Source organism: Salvia hispanica, chromosome 4 (genome assembly GCF_023119035.1).
Source record: "Salvia hispanica cultivar TCC Black 2014 chromosome 4, UniMelb_Shisp_WGS_1.0, whole genome shotgun sequence".
NCBI lineage: Eukaryota > Viridiplantae > Streptophyta > Magnoliopsida > Lamiales > Lamiaceae > Salvia > Salvia hispanica.
Window position 1 is genome coordinate 28612553 of NC_062968.1, and position 19057 is coordinate 28631609.

The window sequence follows — 19057 nt, forward strand, 5'->3', positions numbered from 1 at the left end:
ACTTTCATTTCTTGTGCCAACAATCTCGATTGACCAATATATCATAATTCATAAAGTAATTAATTATTTTCTACTTGATCACTATATGTAAAATTGAGTTTTGTGGAGTTGCGACGTCAAAACGGATATTCTAGCTCGAGGATTTTGCTTGTGATGTCAATTGGAAAAATAAAATATAAAATGATGTATGTTCCTAATTAAATAAAATGTTACTACTAGTATAAAAGTATATACACAGAACCCTCTTTTGGACGTCATTCGTGAGGTAAGTATCTAGATATAGTACAATAGCAACATCTAAATATAATGTTACTATATTAATAAGGTCAAGGCGCCGACTGCAATTTTCATAAATAAATTAGTACTAATGTTTAATAAATGAGTAAATTAATGTTAAAAATGGTCCAATCTTTAAAATATTGCACCCTTGAGAATTGAATAGGGGAATGCTTAGTCATATTGCATTGTGATGCAAAATAATAATTCAAAAACAATCTAATCGCACCTGCGCCATTTGTGCATACCAATGGTCAACATTAGATCTTTAAAAAAGTCATTAAATCCGACATCCTTTGATTTTATTCTCACACAAGATCTTTTTTTAACAATCTCTAATCTTTAATTAAATCAATTTGTAATGTGCATCGAAGATTGATGCGGTTTAATATTTTTATACGGTCAAATAATTACTTTAAAGGTTATGTTAAGGTGATTATGTTCATTTTTAATGACAAAGATTAAAAGTTAAAAAGTTTAACGTTAATAGTCTCATGTCCAAGTCGAAAACTACAATCTCAAAACATACGGTAAAACACCAATCAAGCAAATTAAACTGAAAGGAAAAAAAAAATTATGAAGGCCAAAGTGAGCTCAATAATGGGTAATACTAACAATTAAAAGGTCTCACAGCTTAGCTAATTAAGATATTTGCAGGCTTGAAATGGACGCATCAAGCTCGATTAAGATTTTTTTATCAAGATTAAGCTTGTCTCGACAAATAACCATCGAGCTCACGCTCAACTGTTCAATTTACTTGACAATAGTATTGTATTTATGGTTGATCAAGACTCCTTGAAGGTTCGATTTTTTACCTCTCAATACTAGACCTGCCCAAGGTTTATCGAACCGCCGGTTACGGTTCCGAACCGAAACCGTGAGAATTTATCCGAACCAAAACCGTTGATTTTTAAACTGTGGTTTGGTTCAGGTTCAAAAAATTTCGAACCGAAACTGTGCTCAAACCTTGAAAAACCGCCGAAAAACCGTGAAACCAAGCCGGAACCGCAAAAGACCGACCGTCCGGAACCGTGAAAAATCGTAAAAAAAACCGCCGGAAAACCGTCGTTCCGGAACCGAAACCGAAATCGGCAGTTTTGGAACCGGAACCGCGAAACACCCTCGTGGTTCGGTTCCGGTTCGGCAATTTCTAAAACCGGAACCTTAGACACCTCTACTCAATACCCGTAAAGTTATAATTTTTTTTTTTTTTTTACTTAGTACTTAATTCACACCCACATCATTATCTACGCAGATAACATTGGTGATTGGAACTTGGAATGAAAACAATTTGTCAAATCAAAATTATGTTACTATTAAAGTTGTATTAATGGATGCTAGTGGCATTAATTGATAATGGTTTATATTTTTTTACATAGTGACGGAATTAAGATAAAATTTAAACGACGTCCGAAGATTATAAATTTCTCTAAACTTTGAGAGTGCAAAGAAAAACTATAACTACTACTATTACTACTACTACTACTACTACTACTTATTTTAATGTGTTGTTATGAATTAAATTTTTATTACACCATTAAGTATCTATAGCCTTTATCGTCTACAAAGAGGATAGCACTTATGGAGGCATTCATAGTTTTACTCAAGTCAACTTCACATTTATTGCCATTCACAACTAAAGGTAGGTTCATAATGTATTGGAGATTTGAATATCTCTTTTGCTATTTAACAAATTGTTTTTATATAATATATCTGTCTGTCATCCATAATTAATAATCTTATTTTTCAAATATTAATTTATCCATACAAGTTAATCAACTTTTATTTTTTATGGAGCAGGAGTATAGAACTTCACAACACTATTTTATAATCCGGGTTCTCCATTATTAAAATTGATGATGAACATACAATTGGCTAAGCATCAAAGATTTATTCAATTATCAATACATTACGATGGTCCATAATTTGCTCCTTTTTGTTTGATCTTATCGTTACAAATCCTATTTTATCAATATAAATACATTGAGTAGTTAAATTAATAGTGCAGGCCCAAAATAATGAAAAATCTTCTAATTGACTTAATATCAATTAACAAGAGTTTCTTATGGATTATAAGTATTTGTAGCATGTTCATTATATCATGTTGTCGATTATAAAAAATGAGGAATGTTATTATTTTAGCTAATATTTAATTCCCAAAAAATTCCAAGTTTGATCGAGTTGCAATCCTCCACCCACCATCAATTATCTCTACCAAAATAATGGTCAATAATGTCAACTGCAATATATTCATCACTTGATTTTTCTTGGACCACAATTATTTATTTACTCGTTATATCCATTTTCATGCAATAAACATTTGGTGCAAGGAAAAGGAATAAGTGGCCAACTCCAAGACATATACATTGCGTGGGCCTTGCTTTATTAAATATATTCCAATTTTTAGTAGTAGAAATTAATTATTAAACATTAATTTATATATAATTTAATTGTGAGGTGATAATTCTACACACTTGCACTAATTAACAAACAACGTATATTTTGACCAAAATATCCATCCATGATTAAATTTAATCACCCACCAAAGTCCACAATTTCCTCTCCTCACTAAAAAAAAGCAAAGAGAGAGAGTGGCAGTAGTAAATAAAACCAAAATGGGGCCCAATGCTTGTCTTTTTTCCGGCCATCGTTGACCAATATCGATTCTCTCTCCTTTTGGACGGCGGAGATCGCACCTTGCGCGTGCGGTGAGATCTCGACCGTCGATCAAGAGGATTCGAGAACGGGCGCCTCCGCATTGGAATGGGCGTGATTGTGATCTCCTTCATACGTTACTATTAGCATTGTCGGGTCGTCCAAGGCCCGCTCCACGTGCTTTCGGGCCGGGCACCCTTTTAAACTGCTACACTTGTAATATCCCCTGCATTTCCAATTTCCACATAACAAACTTTACATCTATACTATATTTTTATCATTCAACATTAACAAGGAAATAAACACAATTCCTCAGAAAAATCACAAAATTTTGTCAAATTATCACATAACTTTCGATTTCGCATTGTTCGAAATCATCTTGAAACAAAATACAAGTACTATATTCAATGGATATGTGTCGAGAACTGATGATAATATAAGTTTGAGTTGTCCAGAATTTGCGAGAATTTATCCTAAAATACACAGAAAATTACCTAGGGTGAGGAGAGCCTTTGATGGGCTTTTGACCGTATTTTCTCCAAGAGTAATCATCAGGTGGAATATCGGCCATCTTCATGCTTATAGCTGCAACTCTCACGACCTTTTTCAACCTTGATTTTCTGTCACAAGAATTAATGGTAATTAACTTTGAATATTTTCAATTTTTCCTAATTTAGATGAAATATGTTTAGTACCTTTTCTTCGGGCAGTGGCAGCGGCTGCCCGACGACGCGCCGCCGCATTTGGCGCTGGAGTCGTCCATGGAGCTGCACTTCCGCTTGAACGACGAGGTCGACGCCATCGGCCGCCCGGCCGACGACACCTGGGAGAGGTTCGTGATCTGGAACCCCGACTCGCTGTCGCCGGTCACCGACGAGAGGAACGAGTTCGCCGGCGACGAGAAATTGATCGTCGTCGACGACTCCTTCCTCTCGACCGATCCGTTCCGGATCAGCTGGTGGTGGTGGTGGTGGAGGTGCGGCAGCGGCGGCAGCCGCTGGATCGGCGTCGGGTGGTAAATCTTCGAACCCGGTTCTTTCTCCTCGGTCACCGGTTCGGTTTTTGGAATCGGGCCGCGGCGGAAGCGGGCGTGGCCGGTCCGGGTCCGGTCGAGGAGGGAGATGAATTTCTTGAATTTGTCGACGGCGACGTCGGCGGCGGCGCGGTACTCGGCGGAGGGGCTTTGCTGGTGGGAGTGGGAGAGGAGTCTGATTAGCTTCTCGACGCTCTGGAGACCGGCGGCGGCGGCTTCTTGGGCGGCATTCGCTTCCGTTTTGGCTGAGAAATTGTAGCCCGGCATCAATTCTACTGCCATTTTTCTAGAGAGAGAAAGGAGAAATAAAACTATAGTTGACGGATTTCTCGGAGAGGAAGTAAATATAGAGAAAGAGTCAAACATATGTTGCTTTTTCTATTTTTTTTATTTTAAAAAAAGGTGTTATTTTGAAGAGTGTTTTTTTTCACTCTGACCCTGTTTTGCTGTCAATTGGATGAGCCATTGAGATTGCTCCACGTCATCGATTTAGAGAGAGAGAGGGAGACGGCATTGACTAATATTTTTATTGTGTGTGGGGCCACTAGTGGGTGATGATTATAGGAATACAGAAAGTCAAAAGGATTGTAATGAGCCGTTGGATCGGACAAGGGGCGATTAGATTAGAGCATCTCCAATGCAAATAGTTAACTCTCTCTTCCTATCATGTCAACAGCACTAAAAATCAATCTATCATATTAGATTTAGGCCAGACGTAAATCCAGCCGCAATAAAAATAATTCAAAAAATACTATATTTACGGAATTAAAATTACGATTAAATTACGGAATTAAATTTACGAGACATATACGAGAAAATTCATTAATTGCATTAAAAAAGGTACATAGATAAAAAAAATTACATAATAAAGAAAAAAACTATCGTCGTGCATTCCTCCGTGCCCACAACTCTTCAATTATATCCTTTTGGAGTTGAATATGAGCATCCACTTGGCGCATGTTGGCAAATTCCTTGAGGCGGCCGGCTTCATCGAGAGGTACCCCACGTCGTACGCTAGGGGTGGCCGTTCCGTGGCTTGGACCGGCTTCATCGTCACCGGCCCAACTAGTCGGTTGGACGCCTTCGTCTTCGACGATCATGTTGTGCAGGATATGCAGGCGTACATTATTTGGGAAACGCATCCACATCCCACAAACGCGTTGGACCCTTAATTGCCGCCCATCGAGACTGGAGCACACCAAATGCGCGCTCCACGTCCTTGCGCGCTGACTCCTGTCGTTCCGCAAAGTAGGCCTTCCTTTCATCACTTGCGTGCCTGATCGTCTTCACAAAGACAGACCACCTAGGGTATATCTCATCCGCCAAGTAGTAGCCCATATCATGCCGGTTGCCATTGGCCACAAATGAGACGGCTGGACCGACGCCCTGACACTTCTCGTTGAAGAGGGGCGACGAGTTCAGGACGTTGAGGTCGTTGTTCGACCCGGCTATCCCAAAATACGCATGCCGGATCCACAGCCGGTAATCAGCTACGGCCTCGAGGATCATCGTGGGATTCTTTGACTTGTAGCCGGTCGTGTAGGCCCCCTTCCAGGCAGTCGGACAGTTCTTCCATTCCCAATGCATACAATCTATGCTGCCTAACATCCCGGGGAACCCATGCTTCTCCCCGTGCATCCGCATCAAATTCTGACAATCTTCGGGAGTAGGGCTTCGAAGGTACTGCTCACCGAAAAATGTTTATCACGCCCTCACAGAAATACTTCAGACATTCTAGGGCCGTCGACTCACCGATGTGAAGGTACTCATCCCACATGTCTGCCGCGCCTCCGTAGGCCAACTGCCCGATTGCCGCCGTACACTTTTGAATAGGGGTGTGGCCGGGTCTGCCAACCGCATCGTGCCTGAAGCGGAAACACGGATATCGACGCTCCAAAGCGTCAACGATACGCATAAACAACTCCCTGCGCATTCTAAAACGCCGCCGGAACATGTTTGCGGGAAACCGCGGGTTCTCTGAAAAGTAGTCGTCATACAGCCCGCTGATGTGCAGCTACGTGATCCCGATCAATCACTACTCGGCGGTGGATAACCCGTGGAGGGCGAGGTATCGCCTGCTGTTCCACCCTACGCATGTACCGCTCTATCTCGCGGTTCATGTAGGCATTCATAGCCTCGTTCATCCTCTCCGTTCGTACTCCTCAAGATCCCCACCACTACCACCACCGCAACCACCCGCGTTACTCATCGCTCGATGATGCTCTTGTACAGTAAAGTTAGAGAGAGAGAAAACTTGTTAAAACAAGCGGTGCAAATGAAAATGAAACTAAAATCGCGTTTATATAGGTTTTTTTTAAAAAATAATAATAATTAAAAATAGTCGCTGGCCGATCGGGCCGCCACAATGGCGGCCAGCGCATCGGCCAACCACACATAATCGGCTAGCCTTGGCCGATTTTTTCGCCGAAATGCGGGTAGCCTGCTCCAGTAATTCGGCTAGCTGGCATTGGAGATGCTCTTACTGATGCTTGTTCACTTTCATAAATCTATAGCAAATTTCATATGATAGTGAATATATAGTATTTAATTGTTTATGGTAATACTATTAAATTAATAATTCAACATTCTTTTTCAAGTTCCAATTAATTGAAATACAGAGTATAAATAGCTAGAATGGTTCGAATTAACAAAAATAAAGAGGATAAATAGTTAGAATATTATAAAATAGGAGAGTGATCAATTGCTAACTAATTAGCAATCCCAAATTAAGACTAAATCTTAGCCATTAGATTAGAAGATCTAGTGGTTGAAATAATGCCACATGAATTATATTTTTAATTAAGAAAAATAATAAATAAAATTAGAGGGTATTACTGTCAATTCTCTCATTAAAATCATCTTTAAACTTTAAATTTACGTAACTCTCTCGATTTAAATTATTTTTTCACAAAAAATATCAAATTAAAGATAATTTTATAAAGATTCCAACGAGATCTCAATTGCATATGTTCAAACGACGTTCGAATGATGAAATTTAATATTTTTTATTTTAGTTTTCGTAAATGTTGATAACCAGATTTTTATCAACAAATACATCAAAAAATCTCAATAAAACCATGTAAAAATCTCAATAAATATGTGTTGATATTTTTTTGTACTAGTGTTGATATTCTTATGTCATATTGTTGATATAAGAAAACATTCACGAAAATTATCATAGATAACATAATGACGATATTACCCTTTTGTTGATATCTTGTCTACTATTTATTGAGATTCGTAAGATTTAATCTCATCCACTCATTTTAAAATCTAAGGATGGAGATTTGGTCTTAATGTTGGATTAGGGTGCTATAAGCATTAGAATATGACCCTTATAAAATATACTCAAATTTTGGGGCGCGTGTCACACACTTATAAAATCATAAAATTTGAATTTATTTGCAATTATTATATAATAAAATTATGTCTGATACGAAAATAGTAAAATTACACGTGAACATCATCGCAGTCTAATTAAACGATATCAGGTCCTTATATTAAAAATAATGTTGTTTGATTAAAAATAACAACTATATATTACAAGATCATACTCTTTCGTCATGGTAAATTACGAACACATCTAAATTTTATAGTTTTCTAGACAATTTTTTTAATTATGAAAGGAACGAGCACTTGACCAAGGTTTGTGAGTTTTTCGCTAGGAAGACCTTGAGATTTTTTTGTATAGCCTATTAGAGTATGAACTAGGGACCCACAATTATTCACTGTGCCAGTAATTCATTTTATTTCAAGGTTTGAATGAGATATAAGAAAGTTATGATGGGTGTTATCACATGAGATTCCTCTTATGGTTTACAGGGAATAAAATGACTAGTTTCTCATTATTTTGTTTTATCCCTTTTAATTTCTTCCCCAATTAGGGAATTCTTTTGACTTACTTTCTCACCCATAAGGATGACTTGGCTCTATTTTGGGCTCTTATAATAATGTCACAATTGATGTTCGGTTACTACTGGATGTTAATTACAGTACTCCCTGCGTCCCACTCAAGATGGCCACATTCTTGAGTGGCACGAGATTTTAGAAATTATTGTTAGGTGGAATAAAGTAAAGAGGAAAAATATAGTTGAATCTTTTAATGAGGAGAGATGAGAGAGGATGTTATTTCCAAAATTGGAAAGTGATCATCTTGATTGGAAAAAATAAAAAAGGAAATGCGGTCATCTTGAATGGGACAGAGGGAGTACTAGCTTTTACAATATAGAGTTATTTTTTGTTTGGTGAATTAGATGATACAGAATTGTATGAAAATTGTTTAATCCTATAGATGAGCCGAACCATTTGTGGTTCCATCTGCGGGAGTCGGAGAGATGATCGCTGGAGCCGGACATTTTATGCAAGAGTGAAAGAGTGAGAATTTAGATGAGAATTGATGAGAGAATTGTGTTGTGTAGTGTGGTGTAAAATTTTTTGTGTAGAAATGAGGGAATTTATAGATGAAAATGTGAATTTTGGGATAAAAATAATGAAAAATAAATTAAAAATGGAGAAAAAATGGGAAAATAGAAAAATTTTTATTTAAAATCGATATTTTTAATATATTTCATTTTTTTAAATGCTAACCGCTATGCCGTTGGCCAATAAAATGCTGCCACGTCACCTTGCTCATCGGCACGGCGGTGCTCGATGCATCGAGCAGGGCCGTGCCGTCGGCAAGAGCACAACAGCGAGCAGCACCTCGCCACGCCGTCGACACGGCGCCTGCTCAATGCAAGAAGCACCGAATGCAGGTGCTCTTAAAATTATGCTCATACAATTAAGTAAAACATTGTTTAAATAAGTATTACTCTGTTGCAGGTGTTTGCCAATATTGAGGTCAAAAAAATTATACTACTCCATCACAAATTTGTCAATATTGCAGGAGTACTATCTAGAATATGCGTGTGTTAAATTGACCTTTTTCTATAAATTAAAACCAAGCATAAATTTGTGATCTTATCCATCACAATATTACGAACAATATTGCTTAACAATAAAAAAGCAAAGTATAATCAATATTTTAAGGATGAAGATAATCTTATATTTATAAGTTTTTTTACTGTCTTGAATTCTATTTAAGTGTTTTGTCAGTTATTAAGATGTGATTTGAATATTATACATGCCCTTGATTTTATAATAGAACACACTTAAATAGTATTGAACTCATCCTCATTTGTATTTATATTTTTTATAATGCAGTCAATTCCTGTGTGATATGATTTGAATATTATATACTCTCTGATTTTAACATAGAACACGAAAATAATACTCGTATGTTGACTCCATCTTCTTCTAGATGAATTCAACATTATATAAGAAATAGCTAAAAAACCTCTAATTATACACCACTATTTAAAGTTTTGTTTTGAGAGGAAAAAGTAGACAAATTAAATAGTACTACTACATGATTAGTATTGTGGCAATTGAAATTCAACTTTTTTTATTGCCAACTTCTAAAACTGAAATTTTTCCTTATTACTCATTCGAAATTGATAAATCTCACATCAAAGTATTTGTGTTTTCGAAAACACCAACTCTCACAAATGCATTGCACTATATATTTTGGCAGGAAAAAAACATGGAAAGACGATTGTATGTGAAATCAATTTGCACATTGAAAATCACATTTATTAGTGGTTGTTAGAATTAGATTCGACCATCAAACTAGTCTCTATTATTATATAAATCTTTATTATGTATGAAAATTCACACTATTAGAACTATAAAAATAAGTCATAGTTGATTTATTACTCAATTCTCACGAAATGCGTTAAAATGACAACACCTCTTAAAATAACACCATACCACTATTCCTAGTCAATCATTTGTATACGTGGATGAATAATAAGTTGTCATGTGGCAATAAAAAAAATGCTCAAGTGTAAAAATCTCGGCCAGCAATATACAACACTGTATATAGCAATTTTTTCTCGGCCAGCAATATCCAACACGCTATACATCAATCTATAGTTTGTTGTGTAACGTTTATAATATTGTTGTGTAGCGTTTATAATATTGTTGAATATGTGGTATCACGGTGTCACTTTAATAGGGATTGTCAATTTAACACAAACCCAATTCTATATATACGTCATTGGTCTTAACTTAGAAAACAAAAATCATACTCCTTTCTCATTGACTTCGTCTTAGTTAATTAGGCTTTTTTTCCTTAACTATGAAGAATTGCTTTTCTTCTTTTCTTATTTTAGAGAAGAAAATTATTGGTTGTGCTTTTTTGTGTTGTGAATGAGTTGATTTTTGTTAGTAAACGGATAAAAGCAGGATTATGAATGAAGAATAGAATAAGATTCTTCTTATTCAACGATTATTCCATTTTCATACTTTTGGATTATTGATTTTGTCCGATTAATGTCAAGTTATGAAATATCTAGGAAATTTTCTGGATACCTGTAAATTGAGTAGGATTATCATGAATTTGATGTGCTATACTTATATTCTTATATTTTCACGTTAAAACCATGCCAAATAAATTTGCAATGATTCGAAAATTTTGAAATATAATTCAAGTAAATATAACATTTTTTATTACTATTAAATTACAAAAATTTAATAAGAATTCAAAAATGTGTCTATTGATATTAATCTTACAATGTAAACGTAACAGAGATACAAAAGGAATTAGTTGTATAATTAAAGCTAATTTGTTATGAAACACCCTCATCTTTCTCAAATTTACTTATTAAAAAAGATTAATTTGAATATTAAACTACTAATACCCCGTAAAAAAAATTGAATAGCTATCATAGCTTGTGTGCTGATTGGTCAAATTCAATAATAGTAGTATAAATAGGATTATATTTCACTATTTAGTTTATTTTATTTCATTTTCACTATTTAGTTAAATAGGAGTATAAATTTGATGCTCAAATTATCGAATAAGATTTCACCCATTTGACGCTTAAATAGAAGTATTTTTCACCCATTTGATGCTCAAATTATGTTTCTAATTCCATTTCAACTTTGAATAATTTTAAAGCCGAAAGCGGTCATTTATTTCAAAATAATTGAATCAAAAAGCCAAAACCTACATTTGCACCCTCAAAAGTCTAAAAAATAGAAGGCTCAACTTGAATTCAGTGCAACTTTGTTCTTTGCTTCTCATTTTGTTGTATTCTCTTTGCATATTTACTACTTTTTCGTATTTTATTTTTTGGCAACGTCCTTCACCATTCTTTGTGTATGCAAGAATAAAAGTAAACTGAAACAAAGTATAAACTTAATAATCGATATGATAAAGGTATCATATTACTTTGATCCCTCCCACTTATAGTTGAATAAAAAAAATGAGTACTATACGTTTTCCGATTATATACGAAAAGTTCTTGAAACATGACACTTGTAGTCAACAGATTGGATGACAGTATCTAAATGGTCGTGTGCTCACCATCTTACAACGTCGTGCTTTGGTGCTGAGCACGCATGCTCACGTTCAAGATAATAAGGTTATAAATGCCGAGCCAAGTTCCCCTGTTGTGCACAGCAGGGACTGTGCCAAATATGCGCACACATTTAATTATTTATAAACAAAACTAATACTTTAATATTATAATTAAACAGTATTTCTGCTACGCTAACAGCCACAACAGTGGATCCAAACCCTATAAATGCCCCAATTACCTTATTAGAAGACGTAAAAGTAATAATTGTGCACTCGTTGAAAAACATGACACTATAAATGCTAAATGCCCTAAGTTAGTGACATTAAAAATAACACAACAATATTAACCATAAAAGTTATTTCTAGCCCTTTTTAATTTTAGTAGTATTATATTTTTGCTCAAACCATACCATATTTTAATTATTCATGTGACATTTCAACTTTTTATGTATATCATATAAAGATCAATAATAATAGCACAAATCATATTCATAATTTAAATCCTGGTAGTACTAATTATTTTAATATTTAATTTTCTATATTTATTACATTTCGATTATTTCAAAAAATTTAAATAAATATAATTGAAAAGTCAGAAAATACATTGAAATTGAAATAATTACATGGAAATTGTGTTTTTGCGAGGGAAGTAAATTAAACTGATTTGGTAAAATTCATTAATTGGGTCAAATCACCGACGGCCGGCGCAACGCCTCTCCCAACTCCGACCGCCGCCTCCCTGTAAATGTAACTTTCATCATTTCTGATTTTGTTTTCGGATAATTAAGCAATTGAATTTCATTTTACATTCATATGCTGAATTTGATCGGCTTGATTCAGTGGTAGTGAAGGAAGAAGAGATGAACCAACTGCAGCAATCGGCTCTTCGCAACGCCGCGTCTCGCTTCCCCATACCAGCAGGAGCGAAGTTTTCGTACGGCACATCGGGATTTAGGGCGGATGCGTCGTTGCTTGAATCAACGGTGTTTCGCGTGGGGATATTGGCGGCTCTGCGGTCCATCCAGACGAGGTCAGTGATCGGCCTGATGATCACCGCTTCACACAATCAGATTTCTGATAACGGTGTTAAATTAGCTGATCCATCTGGTGGAATGCTTACTCAGAGCTGGGAGCCCTTCGCAGACACCCTTGCTAATGCCTCAGATCCCCATTCCCTCCTCCAGGTTCGATTAGCTTCAATTAAATATACAGTACCTCTCATTGTTGATGATTTTTTGTTTTTGAGACTTCTGTTTGGAGCCTATCCGTTGATTGAATCATAATTGTGATCAATGGACCATAATTGGGGACTGATGAATCCTAATTGGGAATTAATATACCCTAATTGGGGTGGATGCATTTTACATCAAGATTTACAGAAGTTTTTTGCCAAATTTGTCATCTTTTGTGCGTTAGGACGGTTTTAATTTGGGAGAAGCGAAGTTTCGACTTCTATGTGATGATTTTTGCTTTAGTTTTTGGAGCTATGCTTTTGTTTGACTTGGAAATCGAGGTTTGGGCGATTTTGAGATATTGGCTTGGAGCTGTATGTGCTTGTTTTTGATAATTGAAGTTTGATTATGTGGTGGTTTCAGTCCTGGCTGAATAAGAGATCTTCTTTTGCTTATTGAAACAGTTGCTTGGTGATTTCATTAAGAAGGAAAACATTATACTTGAAGGAGCCCCTGCAGGGGAAGTTTTATTGGGAAGAGATACTCGGCCCAGCGGGGAGACTCTACTCGAGGCTGCTAAACTAGTAATGCTCTGTTTTATTGCTACCCTTTTCTTTGTGAGTTACTGAGTATAAACTCATGTCATCTAGTATTTGTTAGCATCTAACATAGTGTTGCATTTTGATACCTATTTATTGTTTTTCATTTGATTTCTTACAGAAATTGGATATCTATAATGCATTCTCTTATCTGAAAAGTTTTTTCAAACCAAACTTGGCCCTTTCATATCCCTTTTGTTTCAATCCTAGGTAGGGTTTTGTTGTTTAAAAGTACTGATGGGGGCAAGCTCATTAACATTTAATAGGGCATAACTTCAATTATGGGCACCACTGCCTCAGATATGGGAATCCTGACAACTCCTCAACTGCACTGGATGGTTCGTGCAAAAAATAAGGGCATTGAAGCAACTGAACTTAATTATTATAACCAGATGTTGACGTCCTTTAGGTTAGTTTTAGCATTATTCTTTTGAATATTTTAACTATGTGATTACCAGTCTGGCATTGAGATTTTTGTCAGAGGTGCCATGTAAATCTATATGTGATATTTCAGGTGCTTGTTGGATTATATTCCCCAAGGAGATAGCAGAAAAAATGTGAGCGATAAACTGATTGTGGATGGCGCTGACGGTGTGGGAGGAGAAAAGCTTGAAAATTTGAAGACAAGGTTAGGTTATTTGACCATTGATGTTCGCAATTGCGGTGAGGGTGTACTTAATGAAGGTGTAGGTGCTGACTATGTGCAGAAAGAGAAGATGGTTCCTCGTAATTTTGGCCCAGCTGATGCTGGCATGAGGTGAGCTATCTTCCTTCCAGATCCTATATTAAATTAGCAATGCGTTTTCATTTAAGGGCTGCATCACTTTAAGGTTTATCTCTAAAATTCATATAAATCGTAAAATTTTACATTTGTTAATTGTTTTGTTGTCTGAGTGATTGTGTACAAGTATCTCCCTTTCATGAAGTTGTTGTCTTTTGATTGGTAAAGGATGCTTTGCACTGTTTTTCTAATGAATGCATGTATAATTATTTTGGAGAAATGTCAAGAAGGCTTCATGAGTTGTAATTTACAACTCAAAATAAAATTAAACAATTTAAGTTATGGTTTTCCTCAGAAACATTTCTTACAAAATATTAATAATTTTCAAGGCTACTCCATCTTTTGTTAATGGGGAACTGAAACCCTGAACTTGTCTGGCTTAGTGTTTCAGGTGTGCCAGTTTGGATGGAGATGCTGACCGGCTTGTATATTTCTATGTAATATCGAATAGTAATAAGATTGACCTTGTCGATGGGGACAAGATATTGTCTCTATTTGCTTTGTTCCTCAAGGAACAATTACACCTTCTTAATGGACCCGAAGATGGAAAGACAAACAATTCCTATAAAGCTTCTCTAGGTGTGGTACAGACGGCTTATGCTAATGGTGCATCCACTGATTACCTGAAGCAGATGGGGCTGGAAGTTGTTATGACTCCAACAGGTGTCAAGCACCTGCACGAAAAAGCTGCCGATTATGATATTGGCATTTATTTCGAGGCCAATGGGCATGGAACTGTCTTGTTTTCAGATGCCTTTCTGTCATGGTTGGAGATAAAAAACCAGGAACTTTCATCAACATCAAAAGGTGAAGTGAGCTCTTCTTATGCTACCTTTTGTTCTGTGACCAACTTGCTTCTGATAAAGCAAATCTTCTGTTCGGTTATCTCTAGATTCGGATCAACACAAGGCTGCTTTGAGGTTATTGGCTGTAAGCAGATTGATTAATCAAGCTGTTGGAGACGCATTAAGCGGGTTGTTTTTAGTGGAAGCTATCTTGAAACATATGGGATGGTCTATCCATAAATGGAATGAACTCTATCAAGATTTACCTAGTAGACAGCTTAAGGTTAATTTCTTCAAATCCTATAACTTTTCATTCATGTGATATCATGTGCCTTACAGTCTCCCTTCGCTTCTTCAGGTAAAGGTTGTTGACAGAACCGCGGTTATTACTGCAAATGCAGAGACTAAAGTTGTGAGCCCGACCGGTATTCAAGAAGCTATTGATGCTGAAACTGGTAAGTTTATCTTGTTACACATGCCGAATTTCACAGTTAAATATGTTTAACTGAAGCATTCGAGTGTACTTGGTTACATGTTCCAATGGAATTGCTCACCTTATACACTTGATGAACATGTATAAACTGCAACACAAAACCTATTTCGCTGGTGTTTATGTTTCTTTGCCAAGTACTGAAGGTGTTTTTTTTGTCAGATAAATACCCGAAAGGAAGATGTTTCATACGGCCATCAGGAACTGAAGATGTGGTAAGAGTGTATGCTGAAGCATCGAACCAAGATGCAGCAGACGACTTAGCTAAATCGGTAGTGAGGCTTGTGGAACAATATCTTGGATTTGGCCGTAGCTAATGAATCCATTATCTGTTGAGGTACGTAGTTTCTGCAATCACGAGCTGATGGGATGGGACGTCTACAACTACTGAGCTTGTAAATCCCGTTCTACACTTGTGCAGATTAATTCCTATTTCATCAAACAAGTACTATTTGACAGTCTTTAACTTGGTTGTTCCAAGAATGATTGAACCGTTGGTATGGAATAAAGGATCTTGACCTCAAATTGTAGAATCTACGCTTTGATCTATTTTTAAGGAGTCTGTTCGAGTTAAATACATATATCTAGATGTTTATTTCTAGTTTTAACAATCCATCAACCTAGTACTCCCTATTACTTCCTTCGTCCGCGAATATAAGTCTCATTGTTAGTTTGATGCGGATTTTAATAAATATATAAAAAAGTGGATAGAAAAAAAAATAGTGGAATATGAGTAATACTTTTATATGGAGTCCTAGTTTTATGAATATGAGTGAAAAAAGTTAGTGGAATATGCGAAGCACTTACCATATATAGTAAAAGTGAATTGGAATTTACTGACAGACGGACTAAAATGGAAAAATGAGACTCTTGATCACGGACACAGATGGAGAAAGTAGTTTGCTAGAAATTATTTATCTAGGGAATAACCATAAAACGAATATTACGTAGTTTGTGTAGATTATAGTGAATGTAAGCTAATTTTTTACATGGATCTATTACTCTGTCCACCATATTTAAAGTGGAATAATTTTCATTCGACATATAATTTTATGTACTATTGTTTTGCGTATTACGTGGAGAAAATAAAGATAAAAGAATTATATTATGTCCTTAGAAAAGATTTACTCTGAGTGGGATATTAAAAAGGAAAAATGTGTCAATATAAATGAGATGAATGAGAAAATTACATTGAGAATATGTGTAGAATTGAAGCTATGAAGGGAAAAAATGATTTATGTATTGTGTAGTTTCGTGCAATAAAGGTGAAGTTGAAATATGAAATGATGGCGCAGCGCAGTTGGCAACGGAGGGGCAGATTTTGCTGTAATGAGCATGGGTTCGAATCCCATGCTGTCGTGTAGTTGCTTGAGGCCTTAGGAGATGGGATTCTGGCAGTCAGCGGGTTAAGGCCTCCCCCTTAACGGGTTACTGCTTACCCTGATTTAATCTTGAGACCTTAGGAGATGGGCTTCTGGCAGTCAGTGGGTTAAGGCCTCCCCTTAACGGGTTACTGCGTACCCTGATTTAATCTACTCACATGATGTCGGGTCGGAGTGTGGGGTCCGCCAAGACGACGGAATCATTTTTTCGCTGCAATGAAATGATAGTTTTATCGTTTCGTTTAACAACACACAGTAGTAATCTCGAATATATACGAAATATTTTAGTACTCCGTATCTGGATATTTGAGTTTTAATTTATTTAACTTGGATGGTGTATACGTATTATTTTCCAATCGACTTAGATCAGCCAATCAAATGCCAAAGATCCATTGTGTGGGACCACTTCTGAGTTCTGACCTTGCAAGTTCAAGTTGAAGAAGCAAACTATCTTTAAATGTTAGAGATAGTTGAAATTTCTTGTTTCAAATTAATTTCATTTTTATATATTTCAATAATGTCTAGATATTTAGATATTTGGTTTGAATATGGAGTTAAGATATAACTAATGTTGATTCTCAAAATTATTTAAGGGGCTTTTGGAACTCGATGTATGGAATATTGTCGTTCTCATCTGTTAATTTTGTCTTCATATTTCTAACTTGGAATAATGTTTAAATATCAACTTTAAGCTAATGCAAAAAATAAGAATGGATAAAGGAAAGGTTGTAATATCATTACAAGGTCTATATGAATCAAAGTAGTAAAAAAAAATAAAACTGTATATAATTCTTCCCTAATTGTAATATCTCTTGTTTTTATTTATTGGAGGGGATAACTAAGCAGACAAATTGAAAATATCAAAGAATCGCATTATTCCGATATATTTTAGACAGTAAAACGTCGCTTTCTACTATTTATTAATGTGTCTTTAGTTAGGTATTGTTTTCTAGAGTAATTTAGTTAGGTATATTGCTAAAACCATTTATACATATGGCATTTGATATCGTGACTTTGCTCTTTCTTGTCCCCAGCTAGACATAAATATTATGATAAATTCTGAGAGTTTAATTAATATGATCACTGAGTTGAAAAAGTTTCGATTAATAAATTGATGCTCGAATCAATTTAATAAAAATTGAACTAAGAAGGTGGTTGAGTTTATGCTCCTTCTAAAGCAACCAATAAATACTTGAAAATTTATGAACAAAGTTGTTATGGAGTTGAAATGTTGTTTCTAAGAAGGTGATAATTTTTAATAATTTCATAAAAAAGTCTAAATCTTATAGAAAACCATTTGTAATTTTAGAGACTTAGAGTAGATCTAGTTTTAGATAAGATTAGATATATCAGACCGCATTTAATTAAATCATCTAAAGTTCTATACAAATTTGAACGGAGGCACTCCGTCCTTGATTAATTGTCACTCTTTTTCATTTCGGGTCTATTCCACTAACTCATTTCACTCACATTTTATTATAAAATCAATATAAAAAAGTGGGTCTCACGTTCCACTAACTTTTTCAACCAACTTTTCTTTACATTTCTTAAAATTCGTGCCCGGTCAAAGAGTGACAATTAATCAAGAACGAAGGGAGTAAATAATAAATATTGATAATTTTTTAAAATAATAGATATAATAATAACCACATGCCATTGATATAAAAAATAAAAAAATGACCTAGTGGTCTGGTCCCTCCATATTATGATATACTAGTTGAATAAAAGCTACTTGCTTCTTTCTTGTAAAAGATAAACTTTTTTAATTCCGAGTAAAATAATAATTTTCTCTTATTTGGACGCAAAACGAGGTTCCCCATGAAGGAAATTAGGTGGTAAATGTTTTTTTATTTAATTATAGCAGTCACCAATAATGGAACGATAAACACTTTAGAGCATGTAAAATGTTAAACGTCATCGACAGTATTATAACTCATTAAATTAAAAGGGTTAAAACTTAAAAGATGCATTCAGCCAAATCGTCCACAATTGGCACGTCTAGTCTTAGATTGATGATAGTCATAACGAAAATGGAAATGGGTACATATGAATTTGAGATGTTGAGCTATAAAAGGGTTTGAGTGGAATGGTTATGTGATAATTAAAAAAAGGAGTTATGATATAATAATACTCGAAATAAGGTTGAGGTGGTAATGGTCCAAGTTGGTATATGAATAATGCAAATAATAAAATAATTACAATATATAAATTGTAAAATGTACAATTCAAATTCCACCTCTCATCTATCTATGTAATCACAAGAATAAAAAGCACTTCACCGCATGTGTATAATCCTCAACGTGGCCTACTATACATCGATCGACAACGGATATAATACCCTCTTAATCAATGATAACTTTATAGGCCATTTAATATAGTCGATTAGGGTTATGATTTATTTATTTTGCACTCTTTTTCTTGAACGATGAAAGATGTAACGAAGATACCACATTTATTAAAGATAAATTAAAGGTGAAATTGT

The 19057-nt window shown here is 35.3% G+C and overlaps 2 protein-coding genes across 2 annotated transcripts; one reads left to right on the plus strand and one right to left on the minus strand.

The window, feature by feature from the left end:
- Positions 1–2756: 2756 nt before the first annotated feature.
- LOC125217830 (probable WRKY transcription factor 7) lies at positions 2757–4285 on the minus strand. Its single transcript, XM_048119379.1, has 3 exons — positions 3627–4285; positions 3426–3551; positions 2757–3157 (listed from the first exon to the last, which is right to left on the minus strand). Exons 1-3 carry the CDS (start codon positions 4244–4246, stop codon positions 3004–3006), a joined length of 900 nt encoding a protein of 299 aa, XP_047975336.1. The 5' UTR covers positions 4247–4285; the 3' UTR covers positions 2757–3003.
- A 7715-nt stretch (positions 4286–12000) lies between these two features.
- LOC125218504 (phosphoacetylglucosamine mutase-like) lies at positions 12001–15774 on the plus strand. Its single transcript, XM_048120183.1, has 9 exons — positions 12001–12113; positions 12207–12550; positions 13003–13122; positions 13404–13546; positions 13652–13894; positions 14310–14725; positions 14811–14986; positions 15062–15158; positions 15356–15774. The coding sequence occupies exons 2-9, from the start codon at positions 12227–12229 to the stop codon at positions 15508–15510; spliced, it is 1674 nt and encodes a 557-aa protein (XP_047976140.1). The 5' UTR covers positions 12001–12113; positions 12207–12226; the 3' UTR covers positions 15511–15774.
- Positions 15775–19057: the final 3283 nt, after the last annotated feature.

What these genes read in the sequence shown, in the direction of transcription:
- LOC125217830 (XM_048119379.1), bottom strand. Translation starts at nt 4,246, where the DNA reads ATGGCAGTAGAATTGATGCCGGGCTACAATTTCTCAGCCAAAACGGAA. An exon ending in TGCCACTGCCCGAAGAAAAG is followed by an intron (nt 3,552 to 3,626) that starts GTACTAAACATA and finishes TTCTTGTGACAG; the next exon opens with AAAATCAAGGTTGAAAAAGG. An exon ending in AAAGGCTCTCCTCACCCTAG is followed by an intron (nt 3,158 to 3,425) that starts GTAATTTTCTGT and finishes TTGGAAATGCAG; the next exon opens with GGGATATTACAAGTGTAGCA.
- LOC125218504 (XM_048120183.1), top strand. Translation starts at nt 12,227, where the DNA reads ATGAACCAACTGCAGCAATCGGCTCTTCGCAACGCCGCGTCTCGCTTC. An exon ending in ACTTTCATCAACATCAAAAG is followed by an intron (nt 14,726 to 14,810) that starts GTGAAGTGAGCT and finishes GGTTATCTCTAG; the next exon opens with ATTCGGATCAACACAAGGCT. An exon ending in AGCTATTGATGCTGAAACTG is followed by an intron (nt 15,159 to 15,355) that starts GTAAGTTTATCT and finishes TTTTTTTGTCAG; the next exon opens with ATAAATACCCGAAAGGAAGA.